We start from the raw sequence: 19,973 nt of genomic DNA on the forward strand, positions 1-19,973 counted from the left end.
ATCGATTAAATACAATTATTGCTGTCGTTTTATCTTAAAATGCTAGATATGTAGTGATCATTACTAAATGAATAATTATTTTTTGAGAGAAATTTGCATATTTACTATCTTTAGGATCGTAATTTAACATATGTCGAGGAAGTGAACTTTATAGGGAGCTAACTTAGTCAACAAAATTAATTCTCCGACGTAGTTAAAAAAAGTATTGAACATTTTAAATTTTTTATGTTAGTATTTAAGTTAATAAAAAAATCCGAGGAAATTAAATGTTTTCTTAAAGGTTTAATATTTTATTTTTTTAAAAAAAATAAACACAGAAAGTTTTACAACAAACTATCAAAAAATTTTTAAATGTAAAAACAAACTTATTAAAAAAAATTGTTTTATTAGTTTAACACCTTAGCTAACTACTTAATTCAAACATTACAATCTTATCTAACTATTAAAACCTAAGAAGAAACACTTAAAATGTCAGAAGTTAACATTTTGGATATAACGAGCCTAAATACAGTAAAAAAAATAAAGGTAGTCACTAATTTAAAATACCAAACACAGCATCATTAAATATGTTTAATTTAAAAAAACACAATTTATACTTGTGAAAGAAATTGTACAATAATAACGATAAAATAGACATGGATAAGCAGTTTATAAAAGCACAAGGTCTTATGAGGTAGCAAAATAAAATACAAAAAAAATATTATATGTTTTGGTTTTAAGAAAACAAATAGAGAGATCTCAACTGCTGGAGGAGAAGTAATATATTTATTCTTTCAAAAATTTATTTTACAAACTAAGTTTCGGTCAAAGACCTCTTCAGTGCTTAAATAAATCTAAAAAAAAGATATGTGACAGTCATGGAAAATAGCATTTGAACAATTAAATTAAGATAAAAACAAAATATTACTGAAAATTTTTACTTAAGAAACTAAACAAATCAAATTTTAATATTAAGACTGAGTTTTAGTAGAAGTTTAAATTTTTAGCTAAGTTTTAAAATCAATATGACAACAATAATAATAATAATCAAAGCTGTATGTAGCTTTCTTTTTTCTTCTAGATAATTTACAGACTAAACATTGCTTAAGTAAAAGTGTAATTAATGAAATGAGCTTAAAATTTAATTGAAATTGGTGTAGCTTATACAAAAAAAAAGATTAAAAAAAAAAATTAAAACTAAAATAGATCTACTAGAAAGTACGTAATAATACAAAATACTTGACAGTAACAAGAATTTTAGAAAACTTCGTTATCTTTAAAGTTATAAAGTCTTGCAAAAATGGCAAATGTTATATAATACGTATGCCATTATCAAAATAAAAATACTTTTAAAATAAGAATGCTTTTAAATTAAATTAACAGAACATCTTCAATGTTAAGTTAAGCAACCTTTAAAAAAAACGATTATTGTTATCATAACTGCAAGTATTGATATAAATATCTATTAGGATTAACTTAAAGTTAACACTATTTAAACTACAACTTTTATCTTTTATATAAAAATAAGCTTTATTCAAGTTGATTTTTCTGTAACCTTAAAAACATAACTTAATACTCTGAATTTTGGTTTATCTAAAAGTGAAATAGAATTTTTGTATCAAATGATAATAGTTTAAATAATCTTTTTAACTCTGAATTTCAGAGTGAAAAAGTTTATTAAAGTTTCATTTAAAGTCTGAAGACTTGTTTTAAGTGTATAATAAATAAAAAGTGTTCTTTTAAATTATCTTTTTTCTTCATAATGCTTTAATTTTTTGTGAAATTGCTCTATGTATTTAAAAACATCATAGATTTAAAAATAAAATAAAAATTCTACGTTGATAAATAATCTTTAAGCTAGAAATAATTGAAAAAGTTCAAAGTTTAGTTCTTTTTAACGCTTTTATTAATAACACAAAATAAATGTCATTTATTACGTAGACCAGGGTTTTTTAAACATATTCTAATAATTGCTCATGTCGCAGAAAAAAACCCTATAGAATAGATACCGACCCTTTACTAGTTCATTAGCTATTTATTGTATCGTTTTTTACCATTTATCGCCCCTGATAGTCAAAATCATCCTCAGAGGGCGATATGATAAAGACTAACGTAGAAAATTTAAATAAAATTAAAGTTTAATTTTTAAAGTTTAACTACTTGAATTCATGTAAGAGCTTAGGTTTAATAAAGTGCGATTTAAAATTGTAGAATTTGCTAAAACTTTATGTTTTCTGTAAAGTGTAGCAGCTTTATATGCTATGTCATAATCGTCATTGTTTTTTGTCACTGCTTGCTCTATTTTCGACACGCCATTGTCTATATCACCATTTTGTATCAAAAGATCACCTAAAGTTTTTTTAAATTTAACTGCTGTGTTTACTATAATAGTTATTGAAATGTTAGAAAATTTAAATATTTTGATTTTTATACCACTCATATATATACATATATAAAATACAAACTAACCTAACTCAATTAAAACTAAAGAGCTTGGATTCTTTTCTGCAGCCATTTTTAGTAACTTTATCGCTTGTTTGGTTTTATTATTATTTTGTAAAAGTCTACTATACATCAGGTAAGTCATTAAATGTGTTTTATTCGCTTCTAACGATTTTTCGTAACAACTTTTGGCTTTGTGGAAGTCAATGGAGGAATACGATTGTCCTAAAAACAAAACTAGTTTATTGACTAAAAAAGTTAACAAACTTTAATTGTCAAGCAAAAATTGTAAATCATTTTATTAAATAGCAAAATTAAAAAATAGAAAACTCATAAAGTTTAATGTGATTAATTAGATATAGTAAATTCTAATTTTAACACACTATTTAGACAATAATAGCTTTGATTAAGTATAATTCTAATATATACCAAGTGTAAATTTAAGCTTTTATAGTATGTCAAAAAACTTGTTACTTGTGGTTTTTATTTTGAAATAAATGCTAAATTAAAAATAAATTTATACACTAGTTATCTATTTAAACTTGTGTTAGATAGATAATAGACATTTAGTTTTGTTCTAGATGTTTAAAAACTTGAAAAGATACTTTTTATCATTTTGAACTAAAAAGCTACCTTTTTTTGTATTTAAATTGTTCAAAGAAAATATACTATTTAAATGGGAAGGGTTCAAAATTGCACGAGGTTACTGAATTGCACGAGGAGACTAAGTTGTACGAGAACAAAATTGCACGAAGATACTTTTGCACGAGTTACATTTTTGCACGAGAGTAAAAAAAAAAACAGAAAAAAAAACACATAAAAAAAACAAAAAAAAAAAACTAAAAGATAAATTAATAAAAAAATAAAAATAAAAAAAGTTACTGACCCAGGGGTAACAGTGATAGTAAAAAAACAAAAAAACTAAAGTAAAAAAAATAAAAATTAAAGTTAATATAAAATTTATAAAAAAAAAATAAAAAAATGAAAATAAAATACAACTCGTGCAAAAATTTCTCCGTGCAAAAGTGTCTTCGTGCAAAAGTGTCATCGTGCAATTTTATCTTCGTGCAATTTTATCATCGTGCAATTTTGTCCCCTCGTGCAATTTTGTAAGCTTGTGCAAATTTTACAGCTACCCATTTAAACAGCTTTATTTATTTCAATTTAGTTTTGTTTATAATATTTAGTTTAACTTAAAAAGTTTAATAAAAAGAAAAATTAACTATTCAGAAAAATGTTCAAATCGTAAAAAAGGCTATATATATAATAAAAAAAAGTCCATATAAGACATGATCTAAGGTATGTAAAAATAAGAAAGTTAAAACCAAGATTGATAATCGATTATAAACGAAACTATGCTTAACACTAGTAACACTTTAGTGTAAATACGTTTACTTATATTTTTTTAAAAAACCTGTAGCATATAGATAAATTACTTTAGCTTAAATATTTTTCTTTAATAATTTGAAATATTAAGTTATTGTAACAACATACCCATCATGTTATATATTTTGTGAAGAAGCTGGTGTTGATTAATTCCATTTGATAACTTAATAGCTTCATTGTAGTAATACATTGATTCTCTAAACTTGCTCTGTTGACCCATTAATCTACCAATATTGTAAAAAGAAGATATTTTTGCTGTATTATACGATTTCAAGTCTCTAGTTGTCGGGTTATCGTCTTCTACCACCTTGTTGTAGCTCTTTTATAGAAAAAATAGTTCAATAGCTGTTTAAGCTTTTGAGTAAATTTTTATTACAAAAAATAGTAAAATACTTTTCAGACTTTAAAGCACTATAAAAATAAAAGCAAAAACTAATATTATTAAAATTTTACAAAATAAAGCTAAAAACAATAATACTTCAATTGCTCTATCAATCCTTCCAGTTTTTTCGAACAAGGCTCCTAGGTTTAGATATGATAGCGCCATTTTCGGTCTATACTGTATTGCTTTTTTGTAGCATGTTTCTGACAGATTAAACTTCTTCATGTTGTAGTACAAAAGACCTCTTAAAATATTATCTTTAGTTATTTGTTCAGTTGGTGAGTCAAGTAAACGTGAAATTTTTTAAGTAGTTAGTAAGTATACTGAAAAAATTTAAATTGTTATGTTTATGTTATATATTTAAAATAGTTTTAGAAAAGTAAATTTAAATTAAAAACTTTTATAATTTTAATGATTTTCATAAATAGAAATTTGATATCCTGTTTAGTAAAACAAAAGTACGTTTAAAGTCTGTTTGTATTGATAAAGTTTTGTTTTTAAAGAGAAATACGTCAAACTTACAAGTTGTAATAAGTGTCTGAATTGTTTACATCATAATTTAGTGACTTTTTGTATGAATGCTCAGCTTTAGCATACAATCCAGCGTTGTTGTACAAATTACCCAAACAAGCATGAGATTTTCCAGGGTTGTAAACTATTCCTGAACTGTTAACAAACATTTTAACAAAATCGATCAATGAGTAGTACCTCAGCTGAAGGTTATATACGTTTTTAGATTTTTAACTGTCAATTGAATTTTAAATAGTAGTGTGAATATTCGTTTATTCAAAAATGTTTCTGGTTTGATTTTTTTTATCTACATAAAACAATTTACTAACTTGAATAATTTCAGTTCGTTTTTCCATTCGTAATTTCGCTGCCAAGTTTTATTTGCCATACCAGCAATGATGATAAAAACCAATACCCATAGTGTTTCTCTAAAAAAAAATTAATTGTATAAAGTTTTTTTAAGAACTAATCCGTATGTAAATGAATTTATTTTGGCAAACTTTAGGTATCAAAAGTTTGTACTTTAAATTTATATAAAGAAAAAATAATCAAGTTACATCTTCAAATTCTGAGAATTAACTTATTTTTTTAAATTTATTCATAAAAAATAGTTTGCATAAGAATTAAATACTCGTGCTTCCACTTTAAAATTAAAAATAATTTCTTTACTCAATCAATTTTTTAAACTATGAAAAAATATAGAATAAATTATATTAAAATAAGCTTCATTGTTTGAAATAATTGAAGCTAAATACATTGAAAATAAATAAAGGATTCAAAAATGACTATAAACTATAGGAAACAAAACTAAAAACTAGATATGACGAAATACTTCACATAATTTACTATAACTTTTCTCGTATAGATCTGAAATTGTTTTTTACTTATTGTTAGTTTAAAAAAAACTTTTTGCGTACTTATAGAAGAGATGCACGATATTTAAATTTAAAGACAAGTAAAGTTTCGAAATTTAAAATCTAACAATTCTAAGTGATTTTGAACCATTTAAATTATTTTTTTTTTTCAAAACCTTTGTCATCGTAATTTTTGTGAGTTTGACCTTCTAAACTTTTTTCGACTTAAAAATATTTTTCTGAGATATGGTCCGAGTAAATTTATAAACATGTTAAAATATGACAATTTTAAATGATTATGAATTAAAAAAAAATCAAAAATATTATTTTTGCCATCATAGTCTTTATTAATCGACCATTGCCGAATTTTTAAATGGTTTAATTTAAACTAGTCTTTAGGATCTTTGAGTTCGAAGAATTTGCATTGTCATGTAACCCACTAAATTTTTTTTAGTACTTTTAGCAAGATTTAATTAAATAGTATGTACTTCACTTCCTATTAATATTAAAAGGAATAACTATTTGAAATGTATGTTTAAAACTGTTTAAATTTTGTTTAAAATTTTTTATAAGTCTATAAGCAATTGTAAAAGTTCTTAAACTATAAGAAATTATATCAATAATGAATAAAGAATCTATAAAAGGTTCTAACTTGAATAAATAAAAAGACGAAAAAAAATAGTAGTCAAAATAAAAGAAAAAATTACCAAAAGTTTGTAAATTTTAAACCATTTATACAAACAAACTTTATTTCTATATATTATAAACAAAAAAAAGTATAATATACAAAACGATATTAAGTTTTTGTTAAATCGTTAACTACTACTATATCTTTGGTTAAAAAAAATATTCAACGTTTTGAATAACCTTATATACTTTAAAAGCTTATCAGAATCTTTAAAACGAAATAGAAACTATATTAAATTAAATGATATAATGAATTACGTAAGTAACCATAATTCCAGTTAGTTAAGCTGCTAAGGTTAGCTAAAAATAATCGATAAGTACTACAAATACACAATATAAAGCAAAATTTCTTGCTTATATATAAGTTTCACATGTTTATAAAGCCGTTTTTAAAGATTGATTTTTTTAAAGTTATAAAGTAAGAAAAATATTGAAAGGGTCCTTAAGTCAAAAATAATTGGAAAAAAATTTTTAATGAAAAAAAAAATTAAATGAATTAATTTACAAATTAATTTAAAATAGTTGTTGTATTCAATTTCGGTAATCTTTTATAAAGACAACATTTTTCAATCACTAAGATTTAAAATATTGATGATATATAAACTATGTAACATAACTGTTATATTTTTAAACCTTTTTTCTCTAAAAGCTGTTTATGCTTTATTAATCTTTTTAAGAAAACTAATTAATACAGTTTAATCATATACAGTTGGTATGCTTTTAAATAAATTTATTTTTTTCTGTAGATTTAAATTTATTATGAATATAGTATAAAAAGTAAAACTAAATTACTTTAAACTCTGCAATAATTAAACTAATAACCTTTAAAATTAAAAAACTAATAGTCATTATATTTTCAAACAAAATTTAAACTAAAGAATATTTTGAGTTACTGTTACAAAAAAATTACCTGTAAATTTTGACAGTTTTTATAAGCTTATTAAACAAAAATGTCATAATAAGTGTAGATCCAACACTTGGTAAGTACAAAACTCTTTCAGCAATTACAAAACCAACATAAAAAAACAAGTTTGTAGCCGGTAACAATGATAAAACTATAACTGTTGCGCCAAAAACAATAGGTACATGGGTATCTGCAAATAAAAAATGTAAATGAAGAATACGGAAATACAACAAACAACATAAAAGACAAAAAACACTTTTTGGTAAACTAAATTTATATAGAAGGAAAAAAAACTTTTACATTTTATACTTTATGCTTAGTTAAATAACAAAAAACGACCAAAACTTACTTTTATCTGAGTCATTATTTTGAAACATTAGATTCAAAAACTTCAAAGATAAGATGACGCAGCAGGTGTAAAATAAAATCGTCACTATATTTCTAACATCCCAGTATGACGTAACAAGAGACAGGCTTCCCCAATCAAAACACAATGAATGTGGGTAAACCGTCATTAGCACATTTTGTGCTATCAAGTAGTTAAAAGTGAGCCATCTTGTTGTGGAATCTTCACAAAACGCTGCAGGATTGTCACGGCGAGAAAAATTTGGTGGTCCAGACACAAAACGATCATTTTTGTTGGCAATAGAGACGAAGTAAGGCATATACAAACGAATCAAAGTAAGAGCAATCGCCAAAATACAAGTAAATAATATTCGCCGTTTCTGTAATAAAGATAAATCAAAAATATTTAAAGTTACAGCTTTTTTAGTCATAAAACTATAAAATAAAATAAGTTTTTATCTTATCTAGACTAAATTAAAAATATTCATAAACTAGTTTTAGTGTTATTTTATATGCGTTTTTAATTAATTAAGTTATATAATTTTTTAATAAGTTAAATAAGAAAGCGTATAACCTAATATATAGCTTAGTTCTAAAAATTTTTTGAAATATAATAAAGTTTTTTATCTGTAGTTTAACTTAAATTTTGATATCTATTACAATAATTTAGTTAAAAGAAAACAAGTAGGAGTTTAGATGACAGAACTATCTCATTTTTTTTATATAGAAAAACAATTAAAAACATACCATAAATATTAAATATTTCTTTTATAAATTTCACTTACTTTTGCTATTACTCTTATTATGCTTTCAAACTTCAAATTAGAACTTCTGAGTATATCTAGAGCTATGCAAACAAAAAGTGAACAATATCCTTGTTCTTTTGAAAAAAGCGACAAAACTGCAAAAACATAAGAAAGTACTATCCAGTGTGCAGCTTTATAACTGCCATTTGAAAAACTAGAACTATCTTTGTTTTCAAATGTGTTTTGATTGTTTTTATAGTCAAGTTTTTTATTCGAAGGTTTCTCTACGAGACTCAAAGTTTTAGATGAGTTTGAGTCTTTTATAATGGTTTCAAATGGTTCTTTGTTTACACTTTTATACTTCGTTCTTGATCTTTTTATTCTTTCCATTTTAAAAAGCTTGTATAAACTTACTTCGTATTTTATTTTCCGAGGATTTTTATAATATTTTGTGATTGTTTCATTAAAACTTCTTTTGTATCTAATAGTTGCCATTTCTAACTCGTTTTTATGTGTCTTTTTACTTCTTATGTTGTTGTCGTTAAATTTGTTTTCTGTTTTTCTATTAATTTCTTGTCCTCTTTTCGTTTTCATAAAAGTGTTGTAGTTTAGAAACTGGTTGTAACATAGTACAGCTGAAAATACAAATTATAAATTTGAAAATAAGATAAAAATATAACTTGATTGAACTAAAAATAAGTTTAAATCAGTTAAGATATATATAGAATTTAGTTTTTTTATATTTAGTATTATAAAATTTTTAGATTAACAGTTAAAATAATTAAAAAATTCTGAGTTCTAGTTTTTTTTCAATTGTACAAAATTAAAAATGAATATAAAAATTTATGTAGTATGCAATAACCAATTTTTTTCCTTCAAAAACTGTTACAGCATTTAATACGCGTTATTTAAATTAAACTTGCTATTATGTTTTTGTGTACTAAATTTATTTGTATGTATTTATTTAAAGTTTTTGAAGTTACTTGCTAACTACACAGGTCCATGGAGTTTGCAAAAAGCACTAATAAGTTTTCGCTATCTTTGTAAATTGTATTGATGTTTTTTTTTATCCTAATTGTTTTTAAAACCAATTAATACTAAACTTCAAAATGTTTGATTTCATTTTCAAAACAATGTTTCAATAAAACAAGATCTTAATTGGTTAATAAAATCTTTTTCGTATAGAATATTAAAGAATTTTTTTTTACCTGAATATGAATTTATTAACAAATAAAGATCTCGTTTTGGTAAAACATTGTTTTGGTGTTAAAAAAAAATATTATCTCCATAGTTTATTATAAGTTGAGATTTGTAACTGTGATTTTCAAAATTGGAAGTATACAAATTAATACTACCCAAAAATTAAAACTTTTTTCAGTGCACAACTGCTCAAACTACAAGACCTAAATTATGAAATTTTAACTTACGACAATTCAAACTCTGACTGTTTAAACAAACATCTAAAGTTATCGAATTAAACTGTTCAAGTTCCCACCTTTCAAAAAACTTAACTTAAACTATAACACTAAAAATACAAGAATTAAAATTTCCTCCGGGTAGAATGTGAATTTTAACTTATTTAATACGAAAATTTAGCTTAAGAATAAAACTTAGTTTTTCACACATTTAATAGCTAAATGTACAAGATGATTATCGATTTATACAAAAAATGTTTTGTGACATTTAAGGATAGGGAAAGGTTTTATTGCTTTGAGTAAAAACGTTTGTAATTGAATGATTATGGTTTTACATGTTAAAATTTCAAATTAACACTATCAAACTGCTATGTAGTTTTGTAACAAAACTTTTAGAGTAAATCCAAACAGTTCGTATTAAAAAGACTTATTTAAACCCGTAAATGATTTTTTTCAAAGTGTTTATCAGTAAGAAAATAACAACTTATGCGAAATATTTCATTGAAACTAAATGTAATGAAAAAGAAAAAACTAGTTACTAACTATTTAAAGTAGTCAAAATTTCTTAAACTCTGACCAAACAAATTGACAAGTATTAAAGTTAAAATATCGTTAAAAATTTTATGCATAAACCTATATACTTTGAAACAGTTTGATGTCGTCCAAAAGTAAATTTTAAATGTTACTAACCTTAACTAAAAAATAAACGTTTATATGTCATAATCGGAATTTAAAAATAAAAATAAAATGGCTTTATACAAAATAAATTTTGTGAATAACTGACTCAAAAAACACAAAATCTATTTTTTTTTTATAAAATCAAAAATAAATAGAGTCTTTGTAACTTTATTAGTCTAATTTGAAATCTTAAAAACTAAGCTTATTGAATCTGATTGTAAACGTAATCGATTTGTACACACCTAAAAAAGCTAAATGGTGTGCTTATTAACTATAATTAAAAGTTGTCTGTTGACTCTTATTGATGTGATCTAAAGTTTTATTGATGTACTACTACAATTTACAGTAATATTTTTAAACGTAAGTAAATACTATTCTTTCATATCTATGTTATGTATAAATATTTAGTATAAGCAATTTTGTTAAAAAAAAATTCAACATATTTTAAAAGAATCTAAGAGTTGACCAGATAGATTATTTATAACAGCCTGTAAAGAGGTGTTCATTAGATTTAAAAATAAACTTAAAAGTTATTTTCTTCATCACTGTTACCTTTTTGTGATAAAAACGCAGTGCATTATATAGAAACAACTAAAAACATCAAGTTAAGGAGCTTTATAGATTTCAAGTTTTTTTTAAATATAGTTAAAACTTAAACAGACTAAAAACTTCTAATAGTTTATTTAACGTAAACTTGATGTTTTACTCGCTAAATTACTATAGTTATAAATACATAATAAAAATCTTTAAAAAAAAATAGAAAAAGTTTTAAATTTTATCTGATAAAAAACCTAAAATATAATTAGATCTAGATTTAAGTTTTGTTAAATTGAAGAAAAAGATTTGTTGCTGTAAAACTATTTAGTATGTAAATTGTTTTACAATTGTAGCCAGTTTATATTTTGATAAACTTACATTGTTTATACATAAACAACTGTAACTTAACTAAATAGTAAATATAACTAATAGCATCTAAACTGCTAGATTTTATTAAAAGAATCATAATGCATCAAAACTTTTTAATCCTATTATCATTCGAACTCAACAGATTTTTTACTTCATTTTATACACAAAACGTCTGAGATTAAATTTTTAGAATTAAAAAAAGAACATACATATCATTACGATTTGTTTTAATACCATATTAGAAAATAGTTTGAAGGTTTTTATACACTTCGTAAAAACAAGGACTTACAAGATAAGCAAAACAGAGTTGCTAAAATATCAGATCTACCAACAATTCCTGAAACTGCTTCTGTATGAATTGGATGCACAGCAAATATTAACCCTGAAAGTATAAGATTAAAATTTACATAAAAAAAAACGTCGCACAATATGTGATCATTATATTTGAATTTTTTCTAAATAACTTTTATACTAAAAATAAAATTAAGCTAACCTGCAATTATTTTCATGCACTTTTTGAAGCTACAAACTTTTTCAGCAATTTTACAAAACAAATATGTGGTAATACAATGTAAAATTATATTGGTAAGATGAAAGTTTTGCGAGCTCATTCCAAAAAATATTCTATTTAGCCTAGAAATGTTTACAAATTTATCTTAGCTTTATTAACTTTAAAGTAGAAAACAAACCTGAATGTAATCACTGTGATTGGACGGTATGATTGGTGACTTCCCGCGTAATCTAAGGGATTGCCCCAATAGTCATTTTTCCATAACCGAAACCAAACATCCTCGTCAGTGACATCGTCGTTTTTTAGTATTGCTTTTCTGTTAAGTATTAGTCAATTTTATCGAAAACATAGTACTAGGATGTAGCTTGGTATGTTTTTGCAAATCTGCAGCAACATGTAGTTGTTTTTGTTTTAATGTTTTAGCTTAGAAATACTTTGTTTTGTTACTCATAAACAACATTTTTACTTAGTTCAGCACTGTTAAGAGATAATTTAAACATATAAATATTATTACTTTACTTTTAGCTCTTTTGGTTTATTTAGTTGTTAACAAATAAGAATCATTCAAATCTTTTTGATATAAACTTAATTAATCTAGTAAGTTTTATAAATGAAAATGCATATAATCAATGAAAATTAACCAAAATCTTAAGAGTTTATAAAACATGAGGACTTTTGAAAAAGAAAAGAAGTTTAAAGGCTAAATAGACTGTCTCTACAAGATATCATCTAAAGTTCGAAAATATTTGTCATTCAAAAGAAACTTAAACTAAGTTTTTACTAAATTTGTGTTACAAAATAATAATATACTATATGTTAAAAAATGTTCAAAATTCGTTTTATTATTAATTACTAATATTTTGATTGTTGCTATAGAAAAAGTAGTGTTCCTACTTTTTTTATAAAATAAGGATACATCATTTAAACACTACGAAAAAGGTTACACTGAGTTAAATAAATAACTGGTAATAAAATGTATTTTTTATTTTATTTTCTGCCAAGTTATTTGTGAGATTTAGGTACAATCTCACTTTTTCGTATTATTTTAGAAATCTTAGATAGACCAAAAAGTTTTTTATTTTCATTCATACGCAGACGAGTAAATATTCATTTTACTACGATTAATAATAAATTAAACTGTTAACTTGTTTAAAAACTTTGAACTTTTAAAAATCTAAATAACTGGTAAAAACAAAAGCCTGAATAAAGTATTTTTAATTTTGGAAGTTAGTGTTTCAATTTTTAAGTTTTATATTTACCACTTGACTTTTTGATATCAAAATAAGAAAAAAAAATTAAAAATAAGTTGCTATATAAAACAATATTTAAACCTGGAAAGTAAACAATTTTAGAAATTAAAAAAAAAAACATTAATACAATAAATTAAAGTTGTTTTAACGAAAACAATTAGTATAAAGCACCTATGAGTGAAAATGTATACTTTTTTCAGTGATTTTGTGAAAAGAAGTTTTTGATATTGTAAAACATGTAAATTTTCTTTCGGAACTTTTTAACAGTAAAAATTAAAAATTTATAATTTTTTAAGGTATATTCTATTTTACGTCAAAAAAGATACAGCATTAGTCAAAAATTTTGACTGAGTTTTTTAGAATGGAAAAATGTTTGTGAAATCAAAATTCATGAAAGTTACCACACTAAATGTAAGATAGCAACGTTTATGAGGTCTTAAGCATTTTTAAAATTTTTAGTTCTTAAGTTTGTCTTATCATTTAACTTCTTTTCAAAGCTCATGAAAAAAAAATTAGAGTATTATTTTATTTAACTATCAAATTTTAGCTTATAAGCGTTTCTTAAGTTCACTTATCTTGTTTTCGAAAGAATATTCTTTATGTTCACTCAAAAACTGTTCCATAGAAACTATTAAAGCAATTTTGATACTAAAAAATGCCAATTTTTAAATAGTGACAAAAAACATTGGTACAAAAGATTGTATTTGTTATTAAAACAACATTTAAAATGTCTTTGAAAACAAACTGCGTCGTACAAACAGTAGTGTTACTAAATGTTTGTAATTTAAAGTTTCTAAACAAAATTTAAGCTATACAAAATTTAACTTCAAAAAAAAAGTCCCTTTAATAAAATTTCTTAATGTTCACTTTAAGTTTTGAATTTTTTTTCTATTTTTATTAAATAAAAAAGCTCTTGTTTTGAAAAAGTAAGTTGTGTTTTTTTAAAGTAATTTCCGTTATTCACAATATTTTTTTGTATAAAAATTGTCCTGATATGCATATATAACAGTATAGCTTTATTGTAATACTTTTAATTCTGTTCAGCTATAAAAAACTTGCTTAAAATTTGAACATATTTAACTTTTTATAAACTTGCGTTTTTATAAGTTTCAATATATTTAAACTAACTACCCGACAAAATCCCGGTAGGTTATTCTAAGTTTTTTTTTATCTACTTAGTGCTTGATCATTAGTAAAAGTAAAAATAAAAATCATTTACTACGAACAGTCTGGTTAATTGATTACGAAAAACAAAATAAAAAGTATTATTTATCGTAGAAATAATTATACTATTTACAAAAACATAAAAATCAGTCACTAAACTAAAATAGGCAAACATATATTTTTAATTTAAAAAATTAGCTTTTAAATTTTTTAGCAAATTATTTACATTTCACATTTCTACTCTTGGTTGTTACTATTTTTGTAATAAAATCTCTTAAAAATTCAATCAAAAATATTTTTTTATATTTTTCAAGCACCGTTTAGCATAAAACTGCACTTGTTTTAAAATAACTTATACTTTTGGTAAATTTGCTATTGTATTACTAAGTTATACTATATGTTAAAAAAAAAAAATTACCCAAAAAATTTATGATACAAAAAATAAAATAAAGTATATTAAAAGAGGTAAATATAAAAATTGATATTTTTTATCTAGATTTTTGTTGTTTTAATTGTGAAGAGCAACAACTTACATATCGTCATACACGAATTCTCCATTGATTATGTTAAAATAAATAAGAAATGAAACTAGACTGCACAACGTAGCATCCAAATCTAACATTTTTAAATTTCAGTAATCTGAAAAATTCGAATTAATCAGTTTTATTTGCTATAGAATCTAAATAATAAAAAATTTAAGTTGGGTGTTAAACAAATTGTTAAATTTATTATATAGTTAGCTATTATAACAAAAGTTTTAGTTTTAAATGGAATACAATTAAGAACTTATTTTGTTTAAGTTTTTTTAGATAGTATGTATTATTTTTGAACATGATATTTTATTGTCACTGAAACTAAATTATTAAAACAACATAATCGAATTAAAAAAGGTTGTTATAAAAGTATTTCTTGAAATTATTTATAATTTAAATATACTTTGATTCGTGAGATGGATAAAATATACTTAAAATCCAAACTTAAGTAAATACTGTTTTAAGTAATTAAATATAATAAATAAAAGCAAGTTTTTACACTGTTTTGAATAACGTTTTATATAAATTTATACAAGCTTTGATATTCTTTTTTTGCAAAGTACAATTAAAGATAAAAGTACAACAAGTAAGTTAAAACTTTCTATATTTCTTAACTACTAAAGGTTTAATTTTAGTAAAAAAAAATCTAAGCAAAAAAAGGTTATTGAAATTAGTATATATATAAAAAAATCATCAGACTTTAAACATCTGAACTTGAATAATCTCGTGCGAACCTAACTAAATGCTTTAATCAAAGTTAAAAATTATTTAAATACTTTTCATAAGGTATAAAAGCTTTTGAGCATAAGTTAGTAATTTGTATTGCAAAATGAAGTAAATAAGTATAAAAAACTTTATGAATTGCTTTTTAATGTTGTTGAAAAGTATCATTCTTAATAAAAAAATTTATTTTTATGATGGTGGAAATGGTTTTAAAGATGTATTTACAGTATGCTACGTACGTAAATGTCATTTTTATTGGAATATTGTAATTCAAGGAGTCGTAATTATTTCATGTTTGTAATTTGCTCGCTTTTCAACACTTTAATTATTCGTTTGCACGAATACGTTTAATTTGCAAGGAAATTTTAGTTTGTATTTAAACTTAACATTAAGTTTTATATAACATAAAATATTCATATTTATAAAACTGCCTAAGTTTTAAGCTCATGTTTTGGTTATTGAAATTTATTTGGTTTATCAAGTGACTTTTTTCTCAAATAATCTATTTCTCAGCAATTTTTATTTTTATAAATTGAACATTTTCAATTATCAGTAAAAGCAATTTCTGTTTCGTAGATTTTTTATGCCAGTTAAGTGGTATCAAGTAGGAAATGTACAAAAGAAAATATTTTTACCTATTGTTTTCAATAACAATAATTTTAGATACTTTAAAATGCTTTTCAAATTATTATAACAAAGACTAAATTATGATATGTTAAAAAAATAATGATAATAATAAACTTTAATAAGTTTTAATTGAACTTTTATGACATATGTATACATTAAGCTTTTAATAATAACCTTATAAACTCATGCCTAGTTTGTAAATTTGGTTTTTATTTAATCATAATTTACTGGTATATACCTTTAAAATACTTTATTAAAAAGTGAACAATAGTTATAAAGAAAGTTGGAAAAAGAAAATTAGCATTAAAATAAAAAATTATAGGTTTTCCTTCTAGTATTTAGGTTTTCACTTACAGCCATTTTAGTTTATTAAAAATATTTCAAAAATGTTTACAATTTAAGAAATATACCCAGTACGATTTTTTTTAGAATATTTACTAAACTTAAAGAGATGAGTATTTATTTTTCTACCAATATTAAAAGTCTGTCAAAAAAACCTTATTACAAACTCTTTTTATCGAAAAACGAAAAATAGCCAAGTTTCATATATAGACTAAATAAAAAAAAAACAAACCTTTATACATTTTTAAGGATAATGTTTAAAATCTTAAAAATTGAAACTCAATAAAGCTGCATCTAACACTGTATTAACATTTTTATAGTAATACACTTTTCTCCTATATAAGTTTATATAAAACTATTTTATTTAAATGTATTGAACTCAAAAAATAACTTAAATTAAAAAAAAAAGTTGTTTACCTAGTGTTAGTCAATCTTTAAAGAAAATTTTATTAGTGTTTTGTTAGTGTATAAGTTATAAAAACAAAAAAAATGTTTTATGTTATATATCTTTAATTTATCAAAAATACTGAGTTCATTGGCTTTACAAAGTTAAACATATGGTGTGCCTATTAAACAAATTATAAACTACAAAAAGTTAGCAAACTTAAAAAAAGAATTATAGATATTATAAAGCAATGTAATAAAGTGTAAGAAATGTGTAGCTATTGCCAGCATCGATTTCAAAAATTTAAAAAGGTTATTTTATTTTTAAAAGCAAAGGATCTTCTTAAGTAAGAATAATCGCTTAACTACACCAAAACCTCACAGAGAAAGTCTTTTTAATTCAAGCATTAGACAGTTTTGTTTTTCGTTTATTTGTTATTTTAATCAATTGATAGTGATTTGTCAGCTAACGGAAGCAAAATAAAATCGATTTTTTACCATTATAAACGTTTATGCTTTTTTTCATGTCGTATATATATTTTTAAACAATTATTTAGATGTTTTTTTTTTAATCTTCTACTTTAAAATTTAATAAACTTTAAAAGTTCGATTTTTTTGTATTTTCTTTGCATATTTTAGAAAAAATAATTAACTAAGTAAATAAAATAACTAACTAGTAGTAGTTTAGAGTTCCTAAGTGACTTTTTCAGTTTTTTATACTTCTAAAATAGTTAAAAATATGTTTTGTTTTCGTTTTTAGTAGTTTTTAGGGACAATTTTGAATAATAAGCTATTAACTTTTTATATTTGTGTTTAGTATATTGCAACAGATTAATTAAAATAAAACTAAACATATTAATGAAAACTTTTTAAAATTATTGATTTAACTTGAATCTTTTTTTTAGAAACATGCCTAAAAAAATTTTTAGGTTTGTACTTTTTAACTATGTCAAACTCTTGTTAGCTTTCAAGGTTCAAAAAAATTGTGGATATAAAAATTAAGTGTATTGCATTTTACAGTTAACTAAATTTTAAAGTAACTCTTAAAAATTGGTTATTTATGTGGAAATAAGCCAACGATTGCTTTCTATTACTAGTGACTTTTAAACGATGCTGCTCTGAAAAGAAGTGTTTAGAAATTTGTTCCACCACTAGATAAAATACATATTTTTAATAATATTTAAATTTAAGCCTATTTAATAAAATATTTTAGCTGCAAATTCAAAAAAAAAAAAACGACTTATTGAGACCTTCCTAATGTACTAAACAAATGAAACATATTTGTTCAATACTTTTTATTTTAAACTTACTTGCGAAAAAAAACTAAATTAAACCGCTAGAAAAAGGATGTTTGTAGAAAGTGTTTAAAGTAGTAAATTTAAATATATTAAACGTATATAAAGAACGTTTAACAACTAACATATTAAATATACATATATATATATATATATATATATATATATTAAAAATGTTAAAAACTTTATGTATTGTAATTTTTACTATTAAGTGTTTCTTTAAAAAATTAATAACTTGATATCAGTATTTCATTAAGTAGTAAAATAAAGAAATTATCGCTTGACGTAGTGGCTTATTTAAAGAATATCTAAAAAAACAAACTTTAGTTAATCTTACAATTTCAACAACTTTTTTGTTATTTCAAAAACAACATACAATTAAACAAAAATTGCTGTTTGTAAATAAAACTACTGACACTAAATGATCTAGACAGTAAAAAAAAATGTTATTAACAATTTGCATCTTTTTTAAGCATTTTAAATCACCAGATTAAAATTGTATTATTACTTGTTCAACTACTGCATTAATAATAATGTATTTGTTAATAATTATAATTGTTTAAAAATTTGAGTTTTTTACAATTAATAAAAAAAAAACATTTGTTAAAACTATATTTAGTCAAATATATAAAAAACAACTAAACAGTTTTAACGTTTAAGTAAGTAAAATGAATATTTTTTTTACATAAAACAGCTGGTAGTATTTAAGTTACAAAAAAAAACTTTTCCATCATTTTCAAAGCTAGTTTAACAGCAGTACATCACAAACTACAGAATAAAACAAAAATAATTAAATATTGTTATTTATTTGTTGTAAATACGAGTTTTAATTGTTAATAAAAGAGTTAATCAGCTAAATTTTTTTAACAATTGTTTTTCAATTAATTTCTTACAAATCCCTATAACGCAACCAGTCTAATAATTGAAGAATATTTTTACGGAAATTCCTAAAAATACTTAACTTATGTTTTTCATAGAAAATTTATTGAAATCATGTAGAAGTTTAACATTAAATTAATAGACTAAAAGTAATTGTTTAAACATTCAATTTTTTTTATAAACTTAAACTTCGTTTGTTTAAACCAATGGTTTGATCTTTTAGAAGCTAAACTCTCTTAATAAAAATATAGTTGTTCAATGTATAGCTATACGATTTATAAAGACTTGCATAAAAGATAAATTGCTGTTAATTAAATGTGGTTAAAGTATACAAAAAATGATTGCCAACTTAACGAGATGTAAAATTTATGACTAGAATTAGTTATATCAAATTAAGCTTTCTTTGCAAAACATCATAACCTCATATAAAGTTTTTACTTTGATAAAGATTTGCCTATTTTTTTCTTTCTATAACACGAACTTAAAAAAATTTTAAACTTAAAGTTTACATTTATTTTTTAATATACTGAATTACAAAACCATGCCTACGTTCGCTTAGGTTAGAAATTAGTACAGATTTATCATTTTTAGTTATTAGATGTATAATTTTTTTTATTCTGATCATAAATCATAAGCAAGAATTTATCATAACGATCCAAACAAAACCTTGTTTTTTTTCAGCTAAACTTAAATGAAAGTAAATATTTTTAAATAAACAAATTATCCTATAACAAAAGTTTTAAAAACCTTGTTTGTTAAAAAAAAACTAGTCGTTTATAAAAAAACACTTTATGCTAAATTACAGCAATTACACTCATTGTAAAATTAACAAACTGGATAAAAAAATAGGAAAAAAGTTCCGCGATTACACTCTCTACTAACACCACATGGCTAAAATACATTTAAAAATATTATTTTTGTCAAAAATTTGTTGATTTTATCGTAAATGTTTTTAAATTAAAATCGTAAATGTTTATTATTTTAAGTTTATAAAACTTAAAAAATGTTTTAACTAGTATACATTTATAAAT

General features: G+C 22.6%; 1 protein-coding gene across 1 annotated transcript; it reads right to left on the reverse strand.

Moving 5' to 3' along the window:
• Positions 1 to 1,709: 1,709 nt before the first annotated feature.
• Positions 1,710 to 14,788, reverse strand: LOC145842433 (protein O-mannosyl-transferase tmtc2-like). The gene is made up of 13 exons (XM_082949879.1): positions 14,693 to 14,788; positions 11,924 to 12,061; positions 11,728 to 11,867; positions 11,524 to 11,616; positions 8,275 to 8,870; positions 7,494 to 7,869; positions 7,151 to 7,334; positions 5,029 to 5,127; positions 4,712 to 4,855; positions 4,286 to 4,433; positions 3,916 to 4,126; positions 2,449 to 2,646; positions 1,710 to 2,328 (listed from the first exon to the last, which is right to left on the reverse strand). Exons 1-13 carry the CDS (start codon positions 14,779 to 14,781, stop codon positions 2,132 to 2,134), a joined length of 2,613 nt encoding a protein of 870 aa, XP_082806005.1. The 5' UTR covers positions 14,782 to 14,788; the 3' UTR covers positions 1,710 to 2,131.
• Between the last annotated feature and the right edge of the window lie 5,185 nt (positions 14,789 to 19,973).

Source organism: Thalia democratica, chromosome 8 (assembly GCF_965202585.1).
Source record: "Thalia democratica chromosome 8, ktThaDemo2.hap1.1, whole genome shotgun sequence".
Taxonomy (NCBI): domain Eukaryota; kingdom Metazoa; phylum Chordata; class Thaliacea; order Salpida; family Salpidae; genus Thalia; species Thalia democratica.